The sequence below is a fragment of the Phyllobates terribilis genome, unplaced genomic scaffold, assembly GCF_046119375.1.
Source record: "Phyllobates terribilis strain yellow unplaced genomic scaffold, ASM4611937v1 Scaffold_235__1_contigs__length_3068650, whole genome shotgun sequence".
Classification (NCBI taxonomy): domain Eukaryota; kingdom Metazoa; phylum Chordata; class Amphibia; order Anura; family Dendrobatidae; genus Phyllobates; species Phyllobates terribilis.
Genome location: NW_027362995.1, coordinates 739,430 through 766,950, shown reverse-complemented (window position 1 = coordinate 766,950; position 27,521 = coordinate 739,430). Strand labels below are relative to the sequence as shown.

At 47.9% G+C, this 27,521-nt stretch overlaps 2 protein-coding genes across 3 annotated transcripts in view; both read left to right on the top strand.

Moving 5' to 3' along the window:
* Positions 1–27,521, top strand: part of LOC141215253 (gastrula zinc finger protein XlCGF66.1-like) — a 196,878-nt gene that overhangs the window by 12,581 nt on the left and 156,776 nt on the right. The window lies entirely within an intron of this gene.
* LOC141215247 (uncharacterized) lies at positions 454–4,137 on the top strand. Its single transcript, XM_073665557.1, has 2 exons — positions 454–544; positions 1,632–4,137. Exons 1-2 carry the CDS (start codon positions 454–456, stop codon positions 3,251–3,253), a joined length of 1,713 nt encoding a protein of 570 aa, XP_073521658.1. The 3' UTR covers positions 3,254–4,137.

The following is a 27,521-nucleotide window of genomic DNA, read 5'->3' as shown; positions in this document are numbered from 1 at the left end:
TGAGATGGAGGAGGGGGGGAAGGTTTGCTGAGGTAGATGATCCCTGTGACACCATTTCTTCCAGTCCTTATCTTTCTGCCTGACAATACTCTGCACTGCTAGTTCAGGAACTCAAACTGACCTGTGCTTGGCTTCACTCCTGACTTGAATCCTTTTCACTTGCATGGGCGCTTCTGTGAGATACAGATCACACACACCACCTTTCTCTTTGGCTCCAGCCAGACAGTAAACAACTTCCCCACAATCCCCTTGGGGCTCTGATAAAACACTCCCCTTCTCCTGTGACTGTGTTAACCCCTCTAGTTGCTGGATGCTTCTGGAGCAGAACACTTCCTGTCTCATGTGCTTGTGTTACTTCTAATAGTTGCTGAATGCTTTTAAAGCAACAGCACTACTTCTGCATGTCACACATAGGCTTGAACCACGGTGTTACCTGCTGTTCTGTGGAGTGATATGACAAGAAGAGTGGTCAGAACCAGAAGGGTTGAGAAGATACAAAATCAGAAGACACGAGTAGTTAGTAAACGGGTCAGGATCACAACAGGTAACAAATACACAAGCCGAGAGAGGAGCACAGAGGACTGAACCAGAGAAAAACAAGGCAGTATCTGGCAACTTCTGGCAATATACTTCGAGCTTTAGTAGGGTGTGGTGTTTTCCAATTGGCTGAAGCAGGAAGAAGATTACTTCAGCTTGACAGCACACACACTCATACTGCAAGACTGGATGGTACTACTGGTTCCAAGCATCCTAATCTTAGTGGCTGTACAGAGCCCGCGCCGCCCAGAGCTTCTGGTTCCAACATCTCCTCCATCACCAGCGCCACCTGCAGAATTAATAAGGCAGCTCCTGGTGACAGAAGCAGACGTTGCAGGAGCAGATCCCAGAGGAGATGGGACACATCTTTTGCAGAAGCCCTAATATAACAAAATGGCAGAAAGCCAGGGAAGTAGAAATCCCCATAACGTGACACCATTTTGAAAATGATAACCCTCAGTGAATTAATCTATAGGAATATTGACTATTTTGACTCCACAGGCATTTTCCAGAAATTAGCACAGAGTGGATGTTGGAGAGTGAAAATTGCACATTTTCCATGTTATTACTCAACACATAGTGCCCAGATTGTGCTACAGGAGAAACACACACTGTAAATTTAAGTGGGATGGATGCTATGTGGTTTAGGTACACTGCAAGGCTCAGAAGTGAGTGGAGATTTAACTTTGAGAGGAGGGTTATTGTTGAATTGGATTATGGAAGCCATGTTGCTTTTCAAGAGCCTTTGAGCCACTAATAATGTGGAAACCTCTGTTTTTCCATTGAAGAGATGTTGGACCTTAGTGGGGAACTTTTTTTTTTTTTGCTGGATGAATATAAGTTTTTATTGGTATTATTTTCGCCTACATAAAATTGTTTGGTATCTTTTCATTCCATATTTGGGAGGCAGAATGAACAAATAGTTGAACACCACGCTCTACTGGTTCATCCTATGAGGTTTTCTATTAGACTTTGAACTGTCATCATCTTGATGAATAATTACATTTTTATGGACAGTTTAAGTAGAAATGTTCAAAAATATAAAATTCAAGAATATTTAATTCAAAAATAATAATTGGTTTTATTCTTGGCAGATGACTGTACCAGGAGATCAGAGGGACAGCTGACATCTTCAGTTTTCAAATCAGATGATTTTGAGATCCCACAGGATACAACTGAAATGAATGCCATTACTTCAGATATACCATCATCTCTTCACAGCAAAGATCTGTCATCTAATCCTTTGAAACCGTTCCTATCTTCTGATTCATTACCGACTGCTAAGGAAAATCAAAGTAACAAAATAAGCATTAAAAAACGAATTGCTCCTAATGCAAAGAAGCCATTTTCACATTCAGAATATGGAAATAGTTTTCCCCTTGAAACATGTTTTCTTAAACATCAAAAAATTCACACAGCAAAGAATAGATTTTTTTGTTCCAAGTATGGAAGATGTTTTAACAAGAAATCAGATCTTGTTAGTCACCAGAGAATTCACACACAGGACAAGCCATTTTCATGTTCAGAATGTCAGAAATGTTTTACAGAGAAATCAACTTTTATCAGACATCAGAGAACTCACTCAGAGGAGAAGCCATTTTCATGTTCAGAATGTGGGAAATGTTTTAAATGGAAAACGAATATTGATAGCCACCAAAGAATCCACAGAAGGGAGAAGCCTTTTTCATGTTCAGAATGTGGGAAATCTTTTACAGAGAAGTCAAATCTTATCAAACATCACAGAACTCACACAGGGGAGAAGCCATTTTCATGTTCAGAATGTGGGAAATGTTTTGCAAAGAAATCAACTCTTAATACACATCAGAGAACTCACACAGGGGAGAAGCCATTTTCATGTTCAGAATGTGTAAAATGTTTTAACCAAAAATCAGGTTTTGTTAAACACCAGAGAACTCACACAGGGGAGAAGCCTTTTTCATGTTCAGATTGTGGGAAAGGTTTTATACAGCAATCACATCTTAATACACATGAGAGAACTCACACAGGGGAGAAGCCTTTTTCATGTTCAGAATGTGGTAAATGCTTTACGAAGAAATCAAATCTTATGAACCATCACAGAACTCACACAGGGGAGAAGCCTTTCTCATGTTCAGAATGTGGAAAATGTTTTAATCAGAAATCAGATTTTGTTAAGCACCAGAGAACCCAAACAGGGGAGAAGCCATTTTTATGTTCAGAATGTGGGAAATGTTTTGCAAAGAAATGGACTCTTAATACACATCAGAGAACTCATACAGGGGAGAAGCCATTTTCATGTTCAGAATGTGGAAAATGTTTTGCAAGGAAATCGACTCTTAATACACATCAGAGAGCTCACACAGGGGAGAAGCCTTTCTCATGTTCAGAATGTGGAAAATGTTTCAATCAGAAATCAGATTTTGTTAAGCACCAGAGAACCCACACAGGGGAGAAGCCATTTTCATGTTCAGAATGTGGAAAATGTTTTGCAAAGAAATCGACTCTTAATACACATCAGAGAACTCACACAGGGGAGAAGCCTTTCACATGTTCAGATTGTGGGAAAGGTTTTATACCGAAATCAGATTTTGTTAAACATCACAGAACTCACACAGGGGAGAAGCCTTTTTCATGTTCAAAATGTGGGAAATGTTTTAACCAGAAAGTGCATCTTGATAGCCACCGGAGAACCCACACAGGGAAGAATGCTGCAACTATACCCAACTGGTCGCTGTAGAGACTAGAAAGGCCCTAGCTGCACAACTGAAAACACCACCTTGGACGCAGTTGAGGAGTTTCTCGTACCTTCTGAAGAACCAGAGGGGAGGAAGCAACACACTGTCAACAAGGGGAAATGAAAGTGTGAAGTAAGATATGAAAACCCTGAGTGAGAAACTAGAACACATTCATATAGGGAAAAGAAGGCAAGCTAATGAGAACCAAAAATAAAATGAACAAGTATAACTTCCCAGAAACCTAATAGTGGTAGAAGGAAATTATACTGGGAGGGACAGCAAACAGATCAGGAGGATAGTTTCTCCTTTGTGGTGAAACGTCCAAAAGTCATCCTCACGCACAATTATTTGAATTTTATAACAATATATATCTACAGGAGACTGGTACAGCAATGGGAAGTAAAATAGCTCTACAGTATGTAAATCTTTTAATGGTCAAGCTTGAAAGTGACTTCTTGTCCTCATGTCCCATCAGGCCTCTTGTCTACTACCGTTACATTGACGATATTTTAATCCTCTGGACAGAATCCGAGCAACAGCTAAACATTCCATGAACACTTTAATCAATTTCATCCCACCATCAACTTATCACTCAACTACTCATTCCTGTACTGAAATTAACTTTTTGAACACCTTTATTAAGGTACAAAACAATGAAATAGAGACGTCCCTGTACCATAAGCCAATTGACCGTCCAACATACCTTAAATGGGTCAGTTTCCATCCAAAACACAAAAAAACTCTATGGTCTATAGTCAAGCCATCAGATACAATCAGATATGTTCCAACCCTATGGACAGAGACAAACACCTTGGTGGCCTCAGACCTTTTTAAACCAGAGCTACCATCCAAGAACAATTGTAAACCAGATTGCAAGAGCCACCAGAATATCAATGAATCATCTCGTACATTTCAGAACTAAACAAGAAAGCAACCTGGTGCCTCTAGTAGTCACCTACAATCCAAATCTCGAGGTGCTAAGGGGAGCTGCATGGAAATTACAACCATTATTACAAAAAGATGCCCGCTTACAATCTATATTTCCAGATCCCTCACTTCTGGTGTTTTAGGCAGCCCCCAAATCTAAAAAGCATCATTGTGAGAACCTCCCTGTCCTCTCCAACAGCTACAGGAACCTATCCCTGCAACCAGAAAAAATGTAAAACCTGTTCATTTATAATGACCATGGACAAGATAAAGATTCCCAACTCACATCAGGACCACAAGACCCCAGGTACAGGTACTGCTGCATCACATCTAATGTAGCGTGCTTAATTATATGTACCAAATGTCCAGCTTGGGGGTGTGTATATGGGGAGACAGGGCTAAAACTTAGAACAAGGATGAATTCTCATCGCCACACAATAAAAGAAAAAGGAATAGATCTACCTTTGGCCGAACATTTTTTATTCCTGATCACCTGATCACAGCATCATGGACATAAAATTACTTATATTAAAAGGTAACTTCAAATCTCAGAGAGACAGAAAAATTTGGAGATACAAACTTATGATAATCTTTGACACACTCACAGAGCAGGAATTAATGTGTTGCATGGATTTATGTCTTTCCACATCAACTAAGGAATGTGCTCCTCAGACCATTTGGGGGGTATCACAATCATGGACCAGACCTCAATCACAGGACAATAAAACTTTCACACTCCTTATCTATGAATTGTTCCAATATTCACGGCCACAACTGCTTTTCCCTCTCCCATACTAATAGTTCTGCTTCACATCACTTGTCTTATCTATGGCATTATTCCTGTGCCCTGTTGTGTATAAATATGTGACTCTTCAGATTTTGTGTTATACTATGTCTGATGAAGAGACCTGAGTAGTCTTGAAGGTTTGCAATTTGCTACGATCTTTTCAGTTAGCCATTAAAAGGTATCAACCACTGAAGACTCTCAAATTTTAATATTTTTCTCCAAACAGCAATATTAAGATCTTTCCACAAGTGTTCAATGGGATTTAGATCTGAACTCATTGCTGGTCACTTCAGAACTCTCCAGCACTTTGTTTCCATCAATTTCTGGGTGCTTTTTGAAGTATGTTTGGGGTCATTGTAATGCTAGAAGACCCATGAACTAGAACACAAACCTAGCTTTCTGACACTAGGCACTACATTGCCACACAAAATTCTTTGGTAATTTTCCGATTTCTTGATGCCTTGCACACAGTGAAGGCACCCAGTGACAAAGGCAGCAAAACAACTCTGAAACATCTTGGAGCCTCTGCCATATTTGACTGTAGGCACTGTGTTCTTTTTTTTGTAGGCTTTATTCTATTTTTGGTAAACAGTAGAATGATGTACTTTACCAAAAATCTCTATCTTGGTCTCATCTGTACACAAAACGCTTCCCCAGAAGGATTTTGGCTTACTCATGTACATTTTGGCAACTGCAGTCTAGCTTTTTTATGCATCTGTGTCAGCAGTGGGGTCCTCCTGGGTCTCCTGCCATAGCATTTCATTTAATTCAAATGTTGATGAATAGTTCATGCTGGCACTGATGCGCCCTGAGCATGCAATACAGCTTTGGAACTTTACTGGGGCTGCTTATCCCCCATCTGGACTATCCTGCATTGCAACATTTCATAAATTTTTCTCTGCTGTCCACATCTAGTGAGATTAGCTTCAGTGCCATGGGTTGTAAATTTATTGATAATGTTGCGCACCATGGACAAAGAAAATCTAGATATCTGGAGATAGATTTGTAACCTTGAAATTGTTGATATTTTTCAACAATTTTGGTTCTCCAGTCCTCAGACAGTTCTCTCCTCTTTCTGTTCTCCATGCACACAATGCAAAGATTGAATCAACTTGTCCTTTTTTTATGTGGTTTCAAGTGTGATTTTCATGTTGCCCACACTTGTTACTTGCCACAATTGAGTTTGAACTGGCTTCACATGCTTGAAACAAAGTTGTTTATCATCAATTTTGGCAAGGTGCCAACAATTTTGTTTGGCCCATATTTGGGGTTTTTGTGTGAAAATATGTTCAATTTGCATTTTTTTCTCTTTTTTTGTGTTGTTCCAATACACATAAAGGAAATAAACGTATATAACAAAAAGTGTTATTGCAATAATTTTATAGGAGAATTACTTGATTCTCTGGAACAATTTCAAAGGATCCAACACTTTGACCATGACTTGTTTTTTGTTGCCTTTTTAATTTGTTGCAGAATTTCATCCTCTACATCTTCAGCTATATTAGGATGCTTGTAGCAAACTCCAATTAGCAGCTTTCCATTATTGCCATTTCCATGTACATTTACCCATACTGACCCTACATTGTCGAAAGCTCCCCCCAATGTCGTCGTTGAGCACAGGTCTTAAGTTGGATTTACCTTTTTTTCTTTCCTAACCATTTGAATGTAGTGTAACCCTCTGTCACCCAGTCCTGGCTTTCTAGCCAGGTTTCCCTAATGCCCACCACATCGTAATCTTTGGCTGGCATAGGAGCCTCTAATTCATTCATTTTTTTTGCAAGACTTCTTGCATTTGCCTGCAGACATTTAATACTCTTAGCACATTTATTACTCCTACTCGCCTCCTTACTTTCCTTGAATGTCCCAGAATCCTCATTGACTCCTAATGTCTCTCTCTCTGTCTACTCTATACCCTTATTTGTACAAGTACCCTCCCTCCCCCCAGATCCTAGTTTTACCGCTTTAAAGCCCAATACGTATTAATACGCGTTTGTGCCCTGGACTTTAAGAGCCTGACCTGTATTCATACGTCATTGTGATTGCTTGCGCACACAGGCTGTGCGGGTGCGATCGCCGCCGGGTGTCATCTGATTTGTCACAGCTGACACCCGGTGCTATGTGCAGGACGCGGTCCCGCACCGCTCCTGGCACATTAACCCTTGCAATGCTGCGATCGAAGTCGATCGCAGCATTGCGGTGGCAAGGGGAGGTGATCGCAATACTCACCTCTTCCGGCCTCCAGCGCTGTCTGCCGCGGCTACCCGATGTTTCCATGATGACCCGATCTCGTCATGACAACATCATGGTCACCAGACAGCAGGAAGATGTTTTGGTCATGCGCAGTGCTTGACTAAAATATCTTCTCCCTGTACAGCACTGACAGCCTGTATAGCACAGGAATGGTGCTTCATTCCTGTACTATACAGGCGATCAGAATAAAAAAAGTGAAAGTCCCATAGTGGGACAAAGTATAAAAATAAAAAAGTGTCAGAAAGTGGAAAAAAAAAAAAAAAATTGTACAAATAGAAAAAAGAATCCACCAAAAATAAAAATATAATGTACCCATCAATAAATATTATTATGAAAAAACAAAACAATAAAAGTACACATATTTGGTATCGCCGCGTCTGGAACGACCTGACCTATAAAACTGTCCCACTAGTTAACCCCTTTAGTGAACATGGTAAAAAAAAACGAAGCAAAAGACAATGCTTTATCATCATACCGCCAAACAAAAAATGGAATAACACGCAATCAAAAAGACGAATATAAATAAAAATGGTACCGCTGAAAACGTCATCTTGTCCCGCAAAAAACAAGCCACCATACAGCTCCATCAGCCGAAAAATAAAAAGTTATAGCTCTCAGAATAAAGCGATGCAAAAAAATAATTTTTTCTATAAAATAGCTTTTATTGTGTAAAAGCGCCAAAACATAGAAAAAGGATATAAATGTGGTACCACTGTAAACATAGTAACCTGAAGAATAACGCTGCCTTATCAGTTTTACCACACGCAGAACAGCATAAAAAAAAGGAAAATAAAAACAATTCCTGAATTGTTGATTTTTGTTTGTTCTGACTCCCAAAAATCGGAATAGAAAGCGATCAAAAAATGTCACGTGCCTGAAAATGGCACCAATAAAAATGTCAACTCAACCCGCAAAAAACAAGCCATCACATGACTCCGTCGGCCAAAATATGGAAAAATTATAGCTCTCAAAATATGGCGATGCAAAAACTAGATTTTACAAAAAAATGCGTCTTTTAGTGTGTGACAGCTGGCAATCATAAAAACCTGATATGATTCTGGTATCGCTGTAATCGCACCGACCAAAGAATAAAGTCATCACTTATAAAGCACGAGGAACGGCGTAAAAAATAAACTCTCGGGTTAGGTTTAAGGTTGTGCTAGGGTTAGGGTTGGGGTTACTGTTGGGTTAGGGTTAGGGTTGGGGTTGGGCTAGGGTTAGAGTTAGGGTTGGGCTAGGGTTAGGGTTGGGCTAGGGGTTATGGTTGGGCTAGGGGTTAGTGTTGGGCTAGGGGTTAGGGTTGGGGTTGGGCTAGGGTTAGGGTTGGGCTAGGGTTAAGTTAGGATTGGGCTAGGCTTAGGTTAGGGTTGGTTTAGGGTTAGGGTTGGGCTAAGGTTGGGCTAGGGTTAGGGTTGGGATTTTTTTCAAAAGTAAAAAAAAAGATGACGATATGGCGACTAGTGTTGAGCGGAAGTGCTCGCTACTTGTGTTTGCATCGGGTGCTCGAGTATGCACTGAGTATCGCGGGTGCTTGAGTGACATGCTCGAGTCTCCATCCCATATGCTTCGTGGCCAAAAAAACCTTGCGGGATTGCCTGCCATGCACGAGCGATCCCCGGGTGTCTAATAACCGTGAAACATGCGGGCGGGAACTCGAGCATGTCACTCGAGCACACGCGATACATGGTGCATACCTGAGTACCCGATGCAAACTCAGGTAGCGAGCACTTGCGCTCAAGACTAATGACAACTTATTCAATATGATGACCTAATGTTATCAAATTCTGTGTCGTACCTCTGGGTTCAAAATGTTCACTATACCCCTTGATAAAATCTTTGAGGGGTGTAGTTTCCAAAATCGGGTCACTTGTGGTGTGTTTCCACTATTTAGGCACATCAGGGGCTCTCGAAACGAGACATGGTGTCCGCTCTCGATTCCAGACAATTTTGCGTTCAAAAAGTCACACAGTGCTCCATCCCTTCTGAACTCTGCCGTGAGCCCAAACACTATTTTCCCCACATATGGGGTATTGGCATACTCAGGATAAATTGCACAAAAGTTTTAGGTGTCCATATTCTCCTCTTACCCTTGTGAAAATAAAAAAATTGGGGCTAAAACATAATTTTTGTGGAAAAAGTTTGATTTTTTTATTTCCACGGCTCCATGTTATAAACTTCTGTGAAGCACTTGGAGGTTCAGGGTGCTCACCACACATTTAAATAAGTTCCCTGAGGGGTCTAGTTTCCAAAATGGTGTCACTTGTGGGGGGTTTCCACTGTTTAGGCACATCAGGGGCTCTCCAAACGCAACATGGCGTCCACTAATTATTCAAGCAAACTTTACAATCAAAAAGTCAAATGGCGTTCCTTCCCTTCCGAACCCTGCCGTGTGCCCAAGCAGTGGTTTTCTCCCACATATGGGGTATCTTCTTACTCTGCAGAAATTGCACAACAAACTGCATGGTGCAATTTCTCCTGTTACCCTTATGAAAATGCAAAATTGGGGGCTGAAAAACATTTTTGTGGGAAAAATGTGAAAATTTTATTTTTACGGCTAAATGTTATAAACTTCTGTGAAGCACCTGGGGGTTCAAGGTGCTCACCACACATCTAGATAAGTTCCCTAAGGGGTCTAGTTTCCAAAATGGTGTCACTTGTGGGGGGTTTCCACTGTTTAGGCACATCAGGGGCTCTCCAAACGCAACATGGCATCCACTAATTATTCAAGCAAATTTTACATTCAAAAAGTGAAATGGCGCTCCTTCCCTTCCGAGCCCTGCCGTGTGCCCAAACAGTGTTTTTTCCCCACATATGGGGTATCTGTGTGCTCAGGGGAAATTGCACAACAAATTTTGGGGTCCATTTTTCCTGTTACCCCTGCAAAAATTAAAAAAAATGGGTCTAAAGTAACATTTTTGTGAAAAAAGTTAAATGTTAATTCCACATTCCAAAAAATCCTGTGAAACACCTGAAGGGTTAATAAAGTTCTTGAATGTGGTTTTGAGCACCTTGAGCGATGCAGTTTTTAGAATGGTGTCACTTTTGGGTATTTTCTGTCATAAAGGCCCCTCAAAGTCATTTCAAATGTGAGGTGGTCCCTAAAAAAATGGTTTTGTAAATTTTTTTGGAAAAATGAGAAATTGCTGGTCAACTTTTAACCCTTATAGCTCCCTAATAAGAAAAAATTTGGTTCCAAATTTGTGCTGATGTAAAGTAGACATGTGGGAAATGTTATTTATTAACTTTTTTGTGTGACATACAGTACAGACCAAAAGTTTGGACACACCTTCTCATTTAATGATTTTTCTGTATTTTCTTGACTTTGAAAATTGTTCTTTCACACTGAAGGCATCAAAACTATGAATTAACACATGTGGAATTATATACTTAACAAAAAAGTGTGAAACAACTGAAAATATGTCTTATACTCTTGGTTCTTCAAAGTAGCCACCTTTTGCTTTGATGACTGCTTTGCACACTCTTGGCATTCTCTTGATGATCTTCAAGAGGTAGTCACCGGAAATGGTTTTCACTTCACAGGTGTGCCCTGTCAGGTTTAATAAGTGGGATTTCTTGCCTTATAAATGGGGTTGGGACCATCAGTTGTGTTGTGCAGAAGAACTGGTGGATACACAGCTGATAGTCCTACTGAATAGACTGTTAGCTTTTTTCTTGCCATAATACAAATTCTAAGTAAAGAAAAACAAGTGACCATCATTACTTTAAGAATTGAAGGTCAGTCAGTCCGAAAAATTGGGCAAACTTTGAAAGTGTCCCCAAGTGCAGTTGCAAAAACCATCAAGCGTTACAAAGAAACTGGCTCACATGAGGACCGCCCCAGGAAAGGAAGACCAAGAGTCACCTCTGCTTCTGAGGATAAGTTTATCCGAGTCACCCGCCTCAGAAATCGCAGGTTAACAACAGCTCAGATTAGAGACCAGGTCAATGCCACACAGAGTTCTAGCAGCAGACACATCTCTACAACAACTGTTAAGAGGAGACTTTGTGCAGCAGGCCTTCATGGTAAAATAGATTCTAGGAAACCACTGCTAATGACAGGCAACAAGCAGAAGAGACTTGTTTGGGCTAAAGAACACAAGGAATGGACATTAGACCAGTGGAAATCTGTGCTTTGGTCTGATGAGTCCAAATTCGAGATCTTTGGTTCCAACCACCGTGTCTTTGTGTGACGCAGAAAAGGTGAACGGATGGACTCTACATGCCTGGTTCCCACCGTGAAGCATGGAGGAGGAGGTGTGATGGTGTGGGGGTTCTTTGCTGGTGACACTGTTGGGGATTTATTAAAAATTGAAGGCATACTGAACCAGCATGGCTACCACAGCATCTTGCAGCGACATGCTATTCCATCCAGTTTGCGTTTAGTTGGACCATCATTTATTTTTCAACAGGACAATGACCCCAAACACATCTCCAGGCTGTGTAAGGGCGATTTGACCAAGAAGGAGAGTGATGGGGTGCTACGCCAGATGACCTGGCCTCCACAGTCACTAGACCTGAACCCAATCGAGATGGTTTGGGGTGAGCTGGACCGCAGAGTGAAGGCAAAAGGGCCAACAAGTGCTAAGCATCTCTGGGAACTCCTTCAAGATTGTTGGAAGACCATTTCCGGTGACTACCTCTTGAAGCTCATCAAGAGAATGCCAAGAGTGTGCAAAGCAGTCATCAAAGCAAAAGGTGGCTACTTTGCAGAACCTAGAATATAAGACATATTTTCAGTTGTTTCACACTTTTTTGTTAAGTATATAATTCCACATGTGTTAATTCATAGTTTTGATGCCTTCAGTGTGAATGTACAATTTTCAAAGTCATGAACATACAGAAAAATCTTTAAATGAGAAGGTGTGTCCAAACTTTTGTTATGTACTGTATCTCTCTGATTTAAGGGCATAAAAATTCAAATTTAAAAATTTCTAAATTTTCGCCAAATTTCAGCTTTTTTCACAAATAAATGTGTAACATACCTGGTGGCGTCCTTGCATAGTGGTCCATCTCCCACTGTGCAAGAGCGCGCACTTGATCTCCAGTCCAGAATGTCTCTCTGGTTTCCCTCCATGCTGTCTGTTTGTGTCTGTTTCTGCTGCTTAAGGGCGGCGCCCGATCACTTCCTGCTTTTTGTACCTGGTGTGGGTCACACCCCTTGTGCGTCCTCAGCCTATTGCTGTCTGTCACCTGGTATATAACCCAGCTGCTCCAATCAATCCCTGCCTGAGCATTGTGTTTCATTCAGTGTGTTCTTGCACTCTGAAGGTGCCAGGTCCCGTTCTGTGTTCTCTTGTCTGCCTATCCTGGAGGCTGTATTTCCAGGCCTGTCTGAACACGCTCCTAGCCTGTTCCTCCTGCCTTCTAGGGGCCGATTACCTAGACCCGCTCCTGTATCTTGTCTGTCCTGTCTGAACACGCTCCTAGCCTGTTCCTCCCGCCTTCTAGGGGCCGATTACCTAGACCCGCTTATCTTGTCTGTTCTGTCTGAACACGCTCCTTGCCTGTTCGTCCCGCTTCTCTGGGGGCCGTATTCCCAGACCCGCTCCTGTATTCCGCTGCAGTGTCGGTCTCCTCCGTACACTCAGTTCCAGTCTGAACTCTCTCCTATCTTTTACCTGTTTTGCCTCTATGTCCGTTCCCTTCCTTTTTCTGCAGAGTCTGAACTCGTACCTAACTCCTGCTTGTTGTCTCTGTACTCCCGTTTGTGAGTTTGTGGTCCACTCGCTACTTCACTGCAAGTACCCTGTGGGTATCTGGCTCTGCCTTTCCCTTCCTGTCTGTTCCGTGTGAACAGAGCCCTGTCCCCCCTGCTCTGCCTTGCTCACCGCTCCGGCGGTTCTAGCCTGCTCTGACTCCTTTGCTCACCGCTCCGGCGGTTCTAGCCGCTCTGACTCCTTTGCTCACTGCTCCGGCAGTCTCGCTCCGCTCTGAATCCCTTGCTCACTGATCCGGCAGTCTCGCTCCGCTCTGACTCCCTTGCTCACTGCTCCGGCAGTCTCGCTCCGCTCTGACTCCCTTGCTCACTGCTCCGGCAGTCTCGCTCCATTCTGACTCCTTTGCTCACTGCTCCGGCAGTCTCGCTCCGCTCTGACTCCTTTGCTCACTGCTCCGGCAGTCTCGCTCCGCTCTGACTCCTTTGCTCACTGCTCCGGCAGTCTCGCTCCGCTCTGACTCCTTTGCTCACTGCTCCGGCAGTCTCGCTCCGTTCTGACTCCTTTGCTCACTGCTCCGGCAGTCTCGCTCCGCTCTGACTCCTTTGCTCACTGCTCCGGCAGTCTCGCTCCGCTCTGACTCCTTTGCTCACTGCTCCGGCAGTCTCGCTCCGCTCTGACTCCTTTGCTCACTGCTCCGGCAGTCTCGCTCCGCTCTGACTCCTTTGCTCACTGCCCCGGCAGTCTCGCTCTGCTCTGACCTCTTGCTCACTGCTCCAGGCGGCCTTGTCCTGCTCTACTCTTGCTCACCGCTCCAGGCGGCCTCATCCTGCCCTGCTCTCGCTCACCTCTCTGGGCGGCCTCACTCTGCTGTGTTTGTCCGCCACATCTGTGGTTCTGTTCCTGAGTCCCAGTGTGTACTGGGTCCTATCCCGCCTGTGTTCCTACCTGCTAGTGCCTCCCTGTCTGCACTCTAGCTGTGCTTGTCTGTACCCCTCTGCCTGCATTGTTCCTGAGTCCCAGTGTGTACTGGGTCCTATCCCGCCTGTGTTCCTACCTGCTAGTGCCTCCCTGTCTGCACTCTAGCTGTGCTTGCCTGTACCCCCCTGCCTGCATACCTGCCTGCCTGCATACCAGTCGTGCCTGCCTATACCCACCAGTCTGTGCGCCAGCCTAACCAGTCTGTTCCTGTATTCCCCTGTGTGGGTCAACAGCCGTGTCCGGGGTCTGTACTGGAGTAGCACCTGGTCCCTCTGCTCGGTTCCTCCTTGGTGCACTGGCGTCGTATGCCGTCGTGCGACCCTGGTCGGATCGGGTGAATACCTAGTTACGCCCCTCCAGGCATTCACTCTCCGGCACGGTCCAGTGGAATCACTCGCACACGCCGCTCAGCCCGGGCGTGTGCATTACAGCATGCTCAGGCCATGGTTCCCGTTGAGCCCCACGGCCTTCGCTCTCTGAGACTTTTTCCAGTGAATACATGCATTAAAAATAAATAATTTTTTTTTCCCCTTAGCTGAGTTCCAGGCGAATTACGCACCTGTCCAGATGGATCTATCAGCTCTCGTTCCTGCGGATCCGCCACGTTACTATGGGGATCCAAAACAGAGTCGCGCATTTGTGGAGCAATGCATGCTGCACTTCAAGTTCTACCCTCTATGTTTTCCCACAGATCGGGCTAAGGTGGGATTCATGATGTCTTACTTAGCGGGTGATGCCTTGAATTGGATCACCCCCCTATGAGACGCACAGGATCCTATCGTCCTGGACATAATGGCCTTCCTGGTGGCCTTTCTAATGGTCTTCGATGATCCTAACCCGGAGGCTCCTGCTGAAGCTTCACTTCCCAATATCCCGGAGCAGCCCCGATGGGTAATGTGTGTGGGTAGCGCAATAGTCCTCCAGCCCAATGAGACTACTGCCCACCCAGAATCCTCACAGGGTGACTACGCTCTCCGGAATACTTCTCCCAACCTCAAGAGGCAGTCCAGACGTGCTAGACGTAGAGGCAAGCCGTCACGCCAGGGTCTGTCCTCCCTGAGACTTCCTGACCCCAACCTTGAAGTCCCTACTGAAGCTTCATCTCCCTGTATCCCGGAGAAGCCCCAACGGGTAATGTGCGTGGGTAGTGCACCAGTTCTCCTGCCCAAAGAGACTGCTGCCCACCCAGAATCCACACCGGAGGACCCCCTGTTGCCTCCTGAATCCCCCGGAATACCACTTGATGACAATTGGAGAGAGACTTCCCTATACTCTGCACCTGATACCTCGCCCGCTTCGTCCAGTGAGTCCGACCTAGTGTTCTCCGAAGCAGAGGTTACCCCCGAGTCTCTACACCCCTCCGATCAGGCGGAGGATCTCCAGTTGTCTCCTGAACCCTTCGGGGTGCTACCTGGTAGCGAATGGACAGACACTTTCCTATACTCGGTACCTGATACCTCGGCTGCTTCATCCAGTGAGTCCGATCTAGTGTACTCCGAAGCAGAGGTTACCCATGAGTCTCTTCACCCCTCCGACCTGGCGGAGGACCTCCAGTTGTCTCCTGAGCCCTTCGGGGTGCTACCTGGTAGCGAAAGGACAGAGACTCTCCTATACTCTGTACCTGATACCTCGCTCGCTTCGTCCAGTGAGTCCAACCTAGTGTACTCCGAAGCAGAGGTTACTCCCGAGTCTCTACACCCCTCCGACCAGGCAGAGGACCTCCAGTTGTCTCCAGAACCCTTCGGGGTGCCACCTGGTGGTGAATGGACAGAGACTTTCCTATATCCTGGATCTGATACCTCGCTCGCTTCGCCTAGTGAGTCTAACCTAGTGTACTCCGAAGCAGAGGTTATTCACGAGTCTCTACACCCCTCTGACCAGGCGGAGGACCTCCAGTTGTCTCCAGAACCCTTCGGGGTGCCACCTGGTGGTGAATGGACAGAGACGTTCCTATACTCGGTACCCGATACCTCGCCTGCCTCATCCAGTGAGTCCGACCTAGTGTACTCTGAAGCAGATGTTTTCTCCAAGCCTCTGCACCCTTCTGACCCGGCGGAGGACCTCCAGTTGTTTCCTGAATCCTCTGGGGTACCACCAGATAACAAGGAGACAGTGACTTTTCCTCATCCTGTAACTGATAACCCGTCTATTTCTTCCTGTGAGTTTGACAAGATGTACCTCGAAGCAGAGATTACCCTCAAGTCTCTGCTCCCCTCCAACCCGGTGGAGAACTTCCAGTTGTCTCCTGTACCCTCTGGGGTGCCACCTGAAAATATGTGGAGAGAGACTTCCTTGTGTGCTGTTCCTGGTGCTCCATCCGTTTTGTCTGTTGCTGAGGATGGCTGGATGGGAGGTAGCATCCTAGCTACCCAGAGGAGACCAGTTTTTCCGGTGGACAGTGGAAGTGATCTCCTTGAAGTGAAGGATTGGCCCTCGAATTCCCTGCGGAACATTCTGGCAGGCCTGAAGAAGAGGGGGCGTAAGGGGGGGGGTACTGTAACATACCTGGCGGCATCCTTGCATAGTGGTCCATCTCCCACTGTGCAAGAGCGCGCACTTGATCTCCAGTCCAGAATGTCTCTCTGGCTTCCCTCCATGCTGTCTGTTTGTGTCTGTTTCTGCTGCTTAAGGGCGGCGCCCGATCACTTCCTGCTTTTTGTACCTGCTGTGGGTCACACCCCTTGTGCGTCCTCAGCCTATTGCTGTCTGTCACCTGGTATATAACCCAGCTGCTCCAATCAATCCCTGCCTGAGCATTGTGTTTCATTCAGTGTGTTCTTGCACTCTGAAGGTGCCAGGTCCCGTTCTGTGTTCTCTTGTCTGCCTCTCCTGGAGGCTGTATTTCCAGGCCTGTCTGAACACACTCCTAGCCTGTTCCTCCCGCCTTCTAGGGGCCGATTACCTAGACCCGCTCCTGTATCTTGTCTGTTCTGTCTGAACACGCTCCTTGCCTGTTCGTCCCGCTTCTCTGGGGGCCGTATTCCCAGACCCGCTCCTGTATTCCGCTGCAGTGTCAGTCTCCTCCGTACACTCAGTTCCAGTCTGAACTCTCTCCTATCCTTTACCTGTTTTGCCTCTATGTCCGTTCCCTTCCTTTTTCTGCAGAGTCTGAACTCGTACCTAACTCCTGCTTGTTGTCTCTGTACTCCCATTTGTGAGTTTGTGGTTCACTCGCTACTTCACTGCAAGTACCCTGTGGGTATCTGGCTCTGCCTTTCCCTTCCTGTCTGTTCCGTGTGAACAGAGCCCTGTCCCCCCTGCTCTGCCTTGCTCACCGCTCCGGCGGTTCTAGCCTGCTCTGACTCCTTTGCTCACCGCTCTGGCGGTTCTAGCCGCTCTGACTCCTTTGCTCACTGCTCCTGCAGTCTCTCTCCGCTCTGACTCCCTTGCTCACTGCTCCGGCAGTCTCGCTCTGCTCTGACTCCCTTGCTCACTGCTCCGGCAGTCTCGCTCCGCTCTGACTCCCTTGCTCACTGCTCCGGCAGTCTCGCTCCGCTCTGACTCCTTTGCTCACTGCTCCGGCAGTCTCGCTCCGCTCTGACTCCTTTGCTCATTGCTCCGGCAGTCTCGCTCCGCTCTGACTCCTTTGCTCACTGCTCCGGCAGTCTCGCTCCGCTCTGACTCCGTTGCTCACTGCTCCGGCAGTCTCGCTCCGCTCTGACTCCTTTGCTCACTGCTCCGGCAGTCTCGCTCCGCTCTGACTCCTTTGCTCACTGCCCCGGCAGTCTCGCTCTGCTCTGACCTCTTGCTCACTGCTCCAGGCGGCCTTGTCCTGCTCTACTCTTGCTCACCGCTCCAGGCGGCCTCATCCTGCCCTGCTCTCGCTCACCTCTCTGGGCGGCCTCACTCTGCTGTGTTTGTCCGCCACATCTGTGGTTCTGTTCCTGAGTCCCAGTGTGTACTGGGTCCTATCCCGCCTGTGTTCCTACCTGCTAGTGCCTCCCTGTCTGCACTCTAGCTGTGCTTGTCTGTACCCCTCTGCCTGCATTGTTCCTGAGTCCCAGTGTGTACTGGGTCCTATCCCGCCTGTGTTCCTACCTGCTAGTGCCTCCCTGTCTGCACTCTAGCTGTGCTTGCCTGTACCCCCCTGCCTGCATACCTGCCTGCCTGCATACCAGTCGTGCCTGCCTATACCCACCAGTCTGTGCGCCAGCCTAACCAGTCTGTTCCTGTATTCCCCTGTGTGGGTCAACAGCCGTGTCCGGGGTCTGTACTGGAGTAGCACCTGGTCCCTCTGCTCGGTTCCTCCTTGGTGCACTGGCGTCGTATGCCGTCGTGCGACCCTGGTCGGATCGGGTGAATACCTAGTTACGCCCCTCCAGGCATTCACTCTCCGGCACGGTCCAGTGGAATCACTCGCACACGCCGCTCAGCCCGGGCGTGTGCATTACAGCATGCTCAGGCCATGGTTCCCGTTGAGCCCCACGGCCTTCGCTCTCTGAGACTTTTTCCAGTGAATACATGCATTAAAAATAAATAATTTTTTTTTCCCCTTAGCTGAGTTCCAGGCGAATTACGCACCTGTCCAGATGGATCTATCAGCTCTCGTTCCTGCGGATCCGCCACGTTACTATGGGGATCCAAAACAGAGTCGCGCATTTGTGGAGCAATGCATGCTGCACTTCAAGTTCTACCCTCTATGTTTTCCCACAGATCGGGCTAAGGTGGGATTCATGATGTCTTACTTAGCGGGTGATGCCTTGAATTGGATCACCCCCCTATGAGACGCACAGGATCCTATCGTCCTGGACATAATGGCCTTCCTGGTGGCCTTTCTAATGGTCTTCGATGATCCTAACCCGGAGGCTCCTGCTGAAGCTTCACTTCCCAATATCCCGGAGCAGCCCCGATGGGTAATGTGTGTGGGTAGCGCAATAGTCCTCCAGCCCAATGAGACTACTGCCCACCCAGAATCCTCACAGGGTGACTACGCTCTCCGGAATACTTCTCCCAACCTCAAGAGGCAGTCCAGACGTGCTAGACGTAGAGGCAAGCCGTCACGCCAGGGTCTGTCCTCCCTGAGACTTCCTGACCCCAACCTTGAAGTCCCTACTGAAGCTTCATCTCCCTGTATCCCGGAGAAGCCCCAACGGGTAATGTGCGTGGGTAGTGCACCAGTTCTCCTGCCCAAAGAGACTGCTGCCCACCCAGAATCCACACCGGAGGACCCCCTGTTGCCTCCTGAATCCCCCGGAATACCACTTGATGACAATTGGAGAGAGACTTCCCTATACTCTGCACCTGATACCTCGCCCGCTTCGTCCAGTGAGTCCGACCTAGTGTTCTCCGAAGCAGAGGTTACCCCCGAGTCTCTACACCCCTCCGATCAGGCGGAGGATCTCCAGTTGTCTCCTGAACCCTTCGGGGTGCTACCTGGTAGCGAATGGACAGACACTTTCCTATACTCGGTACCTGATACCTCGGCTGCTTCATCCAGTGAGTCCGATCTAGTGTACTCCGAAGCAGAGGTTACCCATGAGTCTCTTCACCCCTCCGACCTGGCGGAGGACCTCCAGTTGTCTCCTGAGCCCTTCGGGGTGCTACCTGGTAGCGAAAGGACAGAGACTCTCCTATACTCTGTACCTGATACCTCGCTCGCTTCGTCCAGTGAGTCCAACCTAGTGTACTCCGAAGCAGAGGTTACTCCCGAGTCTCTACACCCCTCCGACCAGGCAGAGGACCTCCAGTTGTCTCCAGAACCCTTCGGGGTGCCACCTGGTGGTGAATGGACAGAGACTTTCCTATATCCTGGATCTGATACCTCGCTCGCTTCGCCTAGTGAGTCTAACCTAGTGTACTCCGAAGCAGAGGTTATTCACGAGTCTCTACACCCCTCTGACCAGGCGGAGGACCTCCAGTTGTCTCCAGAACCCTTCGGGGTGCCACCTGGTGGTGAATGGACAGAGACGTTCCTATACTCGGTACCCGATACCTCGCCTGCCTCATCCAGTGAGTCCGACCTAGTGTACTCTGAAGCAGATGTTTTCTCCAAGCCTCTGCACCCTTCTGACCCGGCGGAGGACCTCCAGTTGTTTCCTGAATCCTCTGGGGTACCACCAGATAACAAGGAGACAGTGACTTTTCCTCATCCTGTAACTGATAACCCGTCTATTTCTTCCTGTGAGTTTGACAAGATGTACCTCGAAGCAGAGATTACCCTCAAGTCTCTGCTCCCCTCCAACCCGGTGGAGAACTTCCAGTTGTCTCCTGTACCCTCTGGGGTGCCACCTGAAAATATGTGGAGAGAGACTTCCTTGTGTGCTGTTCCTGGTGCTCCATCCGTTTTGTCTGTTGCTGAGGATGGCTGGATGGGAGGTAGCATCCTAGCTACCCAGAGGAGACCAGTTTTTCCGGTGGACAGTGGAAGTGATCTCCTTGAAGTGAAGGATTGGCCCTCGAATTCCCTGCGGAACATTCTGGCAGGCCTGAAGAAGAGGGGGCGTAAGGGGGGGGGTACTGTAACATACCTGGCGGCATCCTTGCATAGTGGTCCATCTCCCACTGTGCAAGAGCGCGCACTTGATCTCCAGTCCAGAATGTCTCTCTGGCTTCCCTCCATGCTGTCTGTTTGTGTCTGTTTCTGCTGCTTAAGGGCGGCGCCCGATCACTTCCTGCTTTTTGTACCTGCTGTGGGTCACACCCCTTGTGCGTCCTCAGCCTATTGCTGTCTGTCACCTGGTATATAACCCAGCTGCTCCAATCAATCCCTGCCTGAGCATTGTGTTTCATTCAGTGTGTTCTTGCACTCTGAAGGTGCCAGGTCCCGTTCTGTGTTCTCTTGTCTGCCTCTCCTGGAGGCTGTATTTCCAGGCCTGTCTGAACACACTCCTAGCCTGTTCCTCCCGCCTTCTAGGGGCCGATTACCTAGACCCGCTCCTGTATCTTGTCTGTTCTGTCTGAACACGCTCCTTGCCTGTTCGTCCCGCTTCTCTGGGGGCCGTATTCCCAGACCCGCTCCTGTATTCCGCTGCAGTGTCAGTCTCCTCCGTACACTCAGTTCCAGTCTGAACTCTCTCCTATCCTTTACCTGTTTTGCCTCTATGTCCGTTCCCTTCCTTTTTCTGCAGAGTCTGAACTCGTACCTAACTCCTGCTTGTTGTCTCTGTACTCCCATTTGTGAGTTTGTGGTTCACTCGCTACTTCACTGCAAGTACCCTGTGGGTATCTGGCTCTGCCTTTCCCTTCCTGTCTGTTCCGTGTGAACAGAGCCCTGTCCCCCCTGCTCTGCCTTGCTCACCGCTCCGGCGGTTCTAGCCTGCTCTGACTCCTTTGCTCACCGCTCTGGCGGTTCTAGCCGCTCTGACTCCTTTGCTCACTGCTCCTGCAGTCTCTCTCCGCTCTGACTCCCTTGCTCACTGCTCCGGCAGTCTCGCTCTGCTCTGACTCCCTTGCTCACTGCTCCGGCAGTCTCGCTCCGCTCTGACTCCCTTGCTCACTGCTCCGGCAGTCTCGCTCCGCTCTGACTCCTTTGCTCACTGCTCCAGCAGTCTCGCTCCGCTCTGACTCCTTTGCTCATTGCTCCGGCAGTCTCGCTCCGCTCTGACTCCTTTGCTCACTGCTCCGGCAGTCTCGCTCCGCTCTGACTCCGTTGCTCACTGCTCCGGCAGTCTCGCTCCGCTCTGACTCCTTTGCTCACTGCTCCGGCAGTCTCGCTCCGCTCTGACTCCTTTGCTCACTGCTCCGGCAGTCTCGCTCCGCTCTGACTCCTTTGCTCACTGCTCCGGCAGTGTCGCTCCGCTCTGACTCCGTTGCTCACTGCTCCGGCAGTCTCGCTCCGCTCTGACTCCTTTGCTCACTGCTCCGGCAGTCTCGCTCCGCTCTGACTCCGTTGCTCACTGCTCCCGCAGTCTCGCTCCGCTCTGACTCCTTTGCTCACTGCTTCGGCAGTCTCGCTCCGCTCTGACTCCTTTGCTCACTGCTCCGGCAGTCTCGCTCCGCTCTGACTCCTTTGCTCACTGCTCCGGCAGTGTCGCTCCGCTCTGACTCCGTTGCTCACTGCTCCGGCAGTCTCGCTCCGCTCTAACTCTTTTGCTCACTGCTCCGGCAGTCTCGCTCCGCTCTGACTCCTTTGCTCACTGCTCCGGCAGTCTCGCTCCGCTCTGACTCCTTTGCTCACTGCCCCGGCAGTCTCGCTCTGCTCTGACCTCTTGCTCACTGCTTCAGGCGGCCTTGTCCTGCTCTACTCTTGCTCACCGCTCCAGGCGGCCTCGTCCTGCCCTGCTCTCGCTCACCTCTCTGGGCGGCCTCACTCTGCTGTGTTTGTCCGCCACATCTGTGGTTCTGTTCCTGAGTCCCAGTGTGTACTGGGTCCTATCCCACCTGTGTTCCTACCTGCTAGTGCCTCCCTGTCTGCACTCTAGCTGTGCTTGTCTGTACCCATCTGCCTGCATTGTTCCTGAGTCCCAGTGTGTACTGGGTCCTATCCCGCCTGTGTTCCTACCTGCTAGTGCCTCCCTGTCTGCACTCTAGCTGTGCTTGCCTGTACCCCCCTGCCTGCATACCCGCCTGCCTGCATACCAGTCGTGCCTGCCTATACCCACCAGTCTGTGCGCCAGCCTAACCAGTCTGTTCCTGTATTCCCCTGTGTGGGTCAACAGCCGTGTCCGGGGTCTGTCCTGGAGTAGCACCTGGTCCCTCTGCTCGGTTCCTCCTTGGTGCACTGGCGTCGTATGCCGTCGTGCGACCCTGGTCGGATCGGGTGAATACCTAGTTACGCCCCTCCAGGCATTCACTCTCCGGCACGGTCCAGTGGAATCACTCGCACACGCCGCTCAGCCCGGGCGTGTGCATTACAAAATGCAAGTGATATAGAAGAAATTTTACCGCAATCATGAAGTACAATATGTCACGAAAAAACTGTTTCAGAATCAGGGGAATCCGTTGAAGTGTTCCACAGTAATTACCTCATAAAGTGACAGTGGTCAGAATTGTAAAAATTGGCCTGGTCATTAACGTGCAAACCACCTTGGGTTGTAATGGGGTTAAAAGCTCCTTCATCCATCTGACCATTTTTTCCCGCAGCACAGTTGCACCCTCCCTGTTGAGTTGCAGCCTGTCCCTATCGTAGAGCCTGTAGCCAACCGAGAACGTGGCCCAGTTCTCAATGAACCCAAACCCTTTCTTCCTGCCACTTATTTATCTCCTTAAGCTCCCGCTAACTTTCTAGTGACATTATTGGAATCTGCAGTATTTCTGAAGACACTACCTTGGAGGTCCTGTACTTCATCATCTCTCCTAATTCCTTGTAATCATTTTTAAAGGCCTTCCACCTACCTCTAACTTTGTCATTGGTACCAATGTGTACCATGACTTCTGGGTTTTCCCCAGGTCCACCCAATAATCTGTCTATCTGATTGCATGAAGATCCCCCAAATTAATTTAGCAGTTATCTTAAAGACCATAATCTTCCCACTTAACGAGATAGTGCAGACGGCACTTGACCAACCTGGAACCAAGAACTCTGCCTACCTCATACTCCCGATACCATTCCAAATCAACCTCAATTATGTCTTGAGGTCCCATCACATTTTTTTAAAAGAGAAGAATGAAAAGAATTATGATTTTCCAGGCAATAGGAAATTGCAACTTAACTGTCAGGGGATTTAAAATTGTTATAATTTGATAAGGACCTACAAATTTATGTGCAAATTTTCTAGATGTGATCTTTAAGTGCAGATATTTTGAGGACAATCATGCAAAATCCCCTACTTTAAAGATAGAAGCCTTCCTACGTCTGTGGTTAGTACAACTTTTAGCCTGGTCACTAGCTACCAAAACATCCTTTTTGATCTCCTTCCAGACCTTAAAGAAGTTGTCCACTTTTTTTATGAGTGATGCCCTAGCCATACTGCACATCTGCCTCCCATTGGATTGAATAGGAGGCGGATGTGCAGTGCCCCGCCGCTGCCACTACAGATGGACAGCCAAGCATGTAAGTAATTCCGCCAGGCGTGGGACCCTGGCCAATCATATAGGGGCAGAAATTCCACCCAGTCTTCCTGATTAGAGGAGACAAAACATTCCTAATACTGCTCTATTTCCTGGTTCATCCTTTCTGTTTGACCATTAGTCTCGAGACCGAGAGAAAAAACAGCTTGATACCCAATCTGGAGCAAAAACTAGCCAGAAATTGAACCCCTCAAACGAAAATTATGTTTTTGGGAACAAAAAGAATCTTGACTGGAATTTCGTGTTGACATTCTTAGAGCCGAGGAGATAAGTAACAGCAAAATCAAACCGGGCAAAAATACAGGGCCCACCAAGTCTGTCTGGTGTTTAAGCACTTAGTAGCGTCAATATACAACAGGTTCTTATGATCAGTCAAGACAGTCACCTTATATGGACCGCATGTAAGGTGACTCAAATGGACCTCAAATTGACATTTCTCCAGTTTAGCAAATAAATGGTTGTCATGTGGAACCTGGAGAAACTGTCTGACATGCTCACAATGCTCCTCCAGAATATGTGAATAAATCAATGTCATCTGGGTAAATCACCACAAATCTACCCACGTGACCAAAAAAAATTCTGAAATTTTAAGACTGAAGGTGCATTGGTTAACCCAAATATCATCACCAAATTTTCAAAATGGCACAAGCGTAATGAATGCAGTCTTCCATTTGTCACCCTGACGTACGCATATAAGGTTATATGCCCCTCTCAAGTTTGGAAAACCATTTAGCTCCAGATAATTGCTTAAACAGGTACGGTATAAGGGGCAAAGGATAGGGATTGTGAGCCGTGATTTTATTAATCTCTCTAAAATCCAAGTACGGATGCAACTCTCCATCCTTTTTTTTAACAAGAAAAACCCCCACGGTGAGGTGGAAAGCTGTATATGACCCTTAGGGCAGCGACACACTGCCATATAACTCGTGCGAGGATCGCATCGCACTGAATGGACTGGCTGGCTGGCACCTCTCCTGACCTGAACTTGACCGCATGATGGATTTCTATGCAGCTGTCAGGTCAGGAGAGGTGTCGGCTAGTACGAGGTTTATGATGTGATCCTCGCAGGAGAAATACGGCCGTCTGTCTCTGCCCTTAGCCGGACTCTTCTGAATATAGTCTATCAAGGCCACCCACCCTGGAAGGGGTTAAACATGTGAGATTTCGGCCTTTTAGCTCCTGGTATGTGTAGCATCGGCGTCTCTGCCCCTTGCTAGGCAGAGACGCCGTCCCTCTCACCTCCCCGCTCCTGGCGCGGCGTCCTCCAGCACTTCTCTCACCGCTGCTGCCGGCGCGCGCTCCTTCCCCGGCAGTGTGCTTATGGCGCGCGCGCGCTCCCCCTCTCTTAAAGGGACCGCGCGCGCCGTCCTAAGGAGTCCCCGACCAATTGCCGGAGGACCTCTCATATACAGTCATGGCCAAAAGTATTGAGAATGACACCACAATTATATTTTCACATGATCTGCTGTCCTCTGGTTTTTATTAGTGTTTTTCTGATGTTTATATCACATACAGAAATATAATTGCAATCATATTATGAGTACCAATAGGTTATATTGACAGTTAGAATGAGTTAATGCAGCAAATCAATATTTGCAGTGTTGCCCCTTCTTCTTCAAGACCTCTGTAATTCTCCCTGGCATGCTCTCAATCAACTTTTGGACCAAATCCTGACTGATAGCAGTCCATTCTTGCATAATCAATGCTTGCATTTTGCCAGAATTTGTTGGTTTTTGTTTGTCCACCCGTCTCTTGATGATTGACCACAAGTTCTCAATGGGATTAAGATCTGGGGAGTTTCCAGGCCATGGACCCAAAATCTCTATGTTTTGTTCCATGAGCCATTTAGTTATCACCTTTGCTTTATGGCAAGGTGCTCCATCATGCTGGAAAAGGCATTGTTGGGAGCCAAACTGCTCTTGGACGGTTGGGAGAAGTTGCTCTTGGAGGACATTCTGGTACCATTCTTTATTCATGGCTGTGTTTTTAGGCAAGACTGTGAGTGAGCCGATTCCCTTGGCTGAGAAGCAACCCCACACATGAATGGTTTCAGGATGCTTTACAGTTGGCATGAGACAAGACTGGTGGTAGCGCTCACCTCTTTTTCTCCGAATAAGCTGTTTTCCAGATCTCCCAAACCATCGAAAAGGGGATTCATCAGAGAAAATGACTTTGCCCCAGTCCTCAGCAGTCCACTCCCTGTACCTTTTGCAGAATATCAGTCGGTCCCTGATGTTTTTTCTGGAGAGAAGTGGCTTCTTTGCTGCCCTCCTTGAAACCAGCCCTTGCTCAAAGAGTCTCCGCCTCACAGTGCGTGCAGAAGCACTCACACCAGCCTGCTGCCATTCCTGAGCAAGCTCGGCACTGCTGGTAGTCCGATCCCGCAGCTGAAACAGTTTTAAGATACGGTCCTGGCGCTTGCTGGTCTTTCTTGGGCGCCCTGGAGCCTTTTTGACAACAATGGAAGCTCTCTCCTTGAAGTCCTTGATGATGCGATAGATTGTTGACTGAGGTGCAATCTTTGTAGCTGCGATACTGTTAGGCCATTTTTGTGCAGTGCAATGATGGCTGCACGTGTTTCTTTAGAGATAACCATGGTTATCTGAAGAGAAACGATGATACCAAGAACCAGCCTCCTTTTAAAGTGTCCAGTGATGTCATTCTTACTTAATCATGACTGATTGATCGCCAGCCCTGTCCTCATCAACACCCACACCTGTGTTAATGGATCAATCACTAAAACGATGTTAGCTGCTCCTTTTAAGGCAGGACTGCAATGATGTTGAAATGTGTTTTGGGGGTTAAAGTTCATTTTCTGGGCAAATATTGACTTTGCAAGTACAGTAATTGCTGTTAAGCTCATCACTCTTTGACATTCAGGAGTATATGCAAATTGCCATTACAAAAAATGAAGCAGTAAACTTTGGAAAAATTACTATTTGTCTCATTCTCAATACTTTTGGCCATGACTGTATAAGGCACCTCCTCCAAAATGGAGATGCCCGAGCAAAGTTGTTGCACTGTGTCTGATCTCTGCTTCAGCCCTCAGGTCCCGCTGCTAGCCTGACTCTTCGTCCTGCCTGCCAGCCTGTTATCTGCCCGTTACCTGCCGAGCCTGCCAGCCTGCTCACCTGGAGCTCTCACCTGTTACCCGCCTGTTACCTGCTGTGCCCGTCAGACCGCTCACCTGGGAGCATCCGCCTGTTACCTGCTGTGTCCATCAGTCCACTCACCTGGGAGTGCCCACCAGTTACCTGCCAGTAACCTGCCTCGTCTGTCTGCCCGCTCACCTGGGAGCACCCGCCTGTTACCTGTTGTGTCCGTCAGCCCGCTCACCTGGGAGCGCCCACCAGTTACCTGCCAGTAACCTGCCTCGTCTGTCTGCCCGCTCACCTGGGAGCACCCGTCTGTCACCTGCTGTGTCCGTCAGCCCGCTCACCTGGGAGCGCCCACCAGTTACCTGCCAGTAACCTGCCTCGTCTGTCTGCCCGCTCACCTGGGAGCACCCGTCTGTCACCTGCTGTGTCCGTCAGCCCGCTCACCTGGGAGCGCCCACCAGTTACCTGCCAGTAACCTGCCTCATCTTTCTGCCCGCTCACCTGGGGGCACCCGCCTGTTTCCTGCCAGCCTGCCTGGAGACCCTGCTGTCACTTGCTGTGACCACCTTCCTGGTAAACCTAAAGACTGCTACTTGCCCTGCTCTCACGAACTGTGACCACCTAT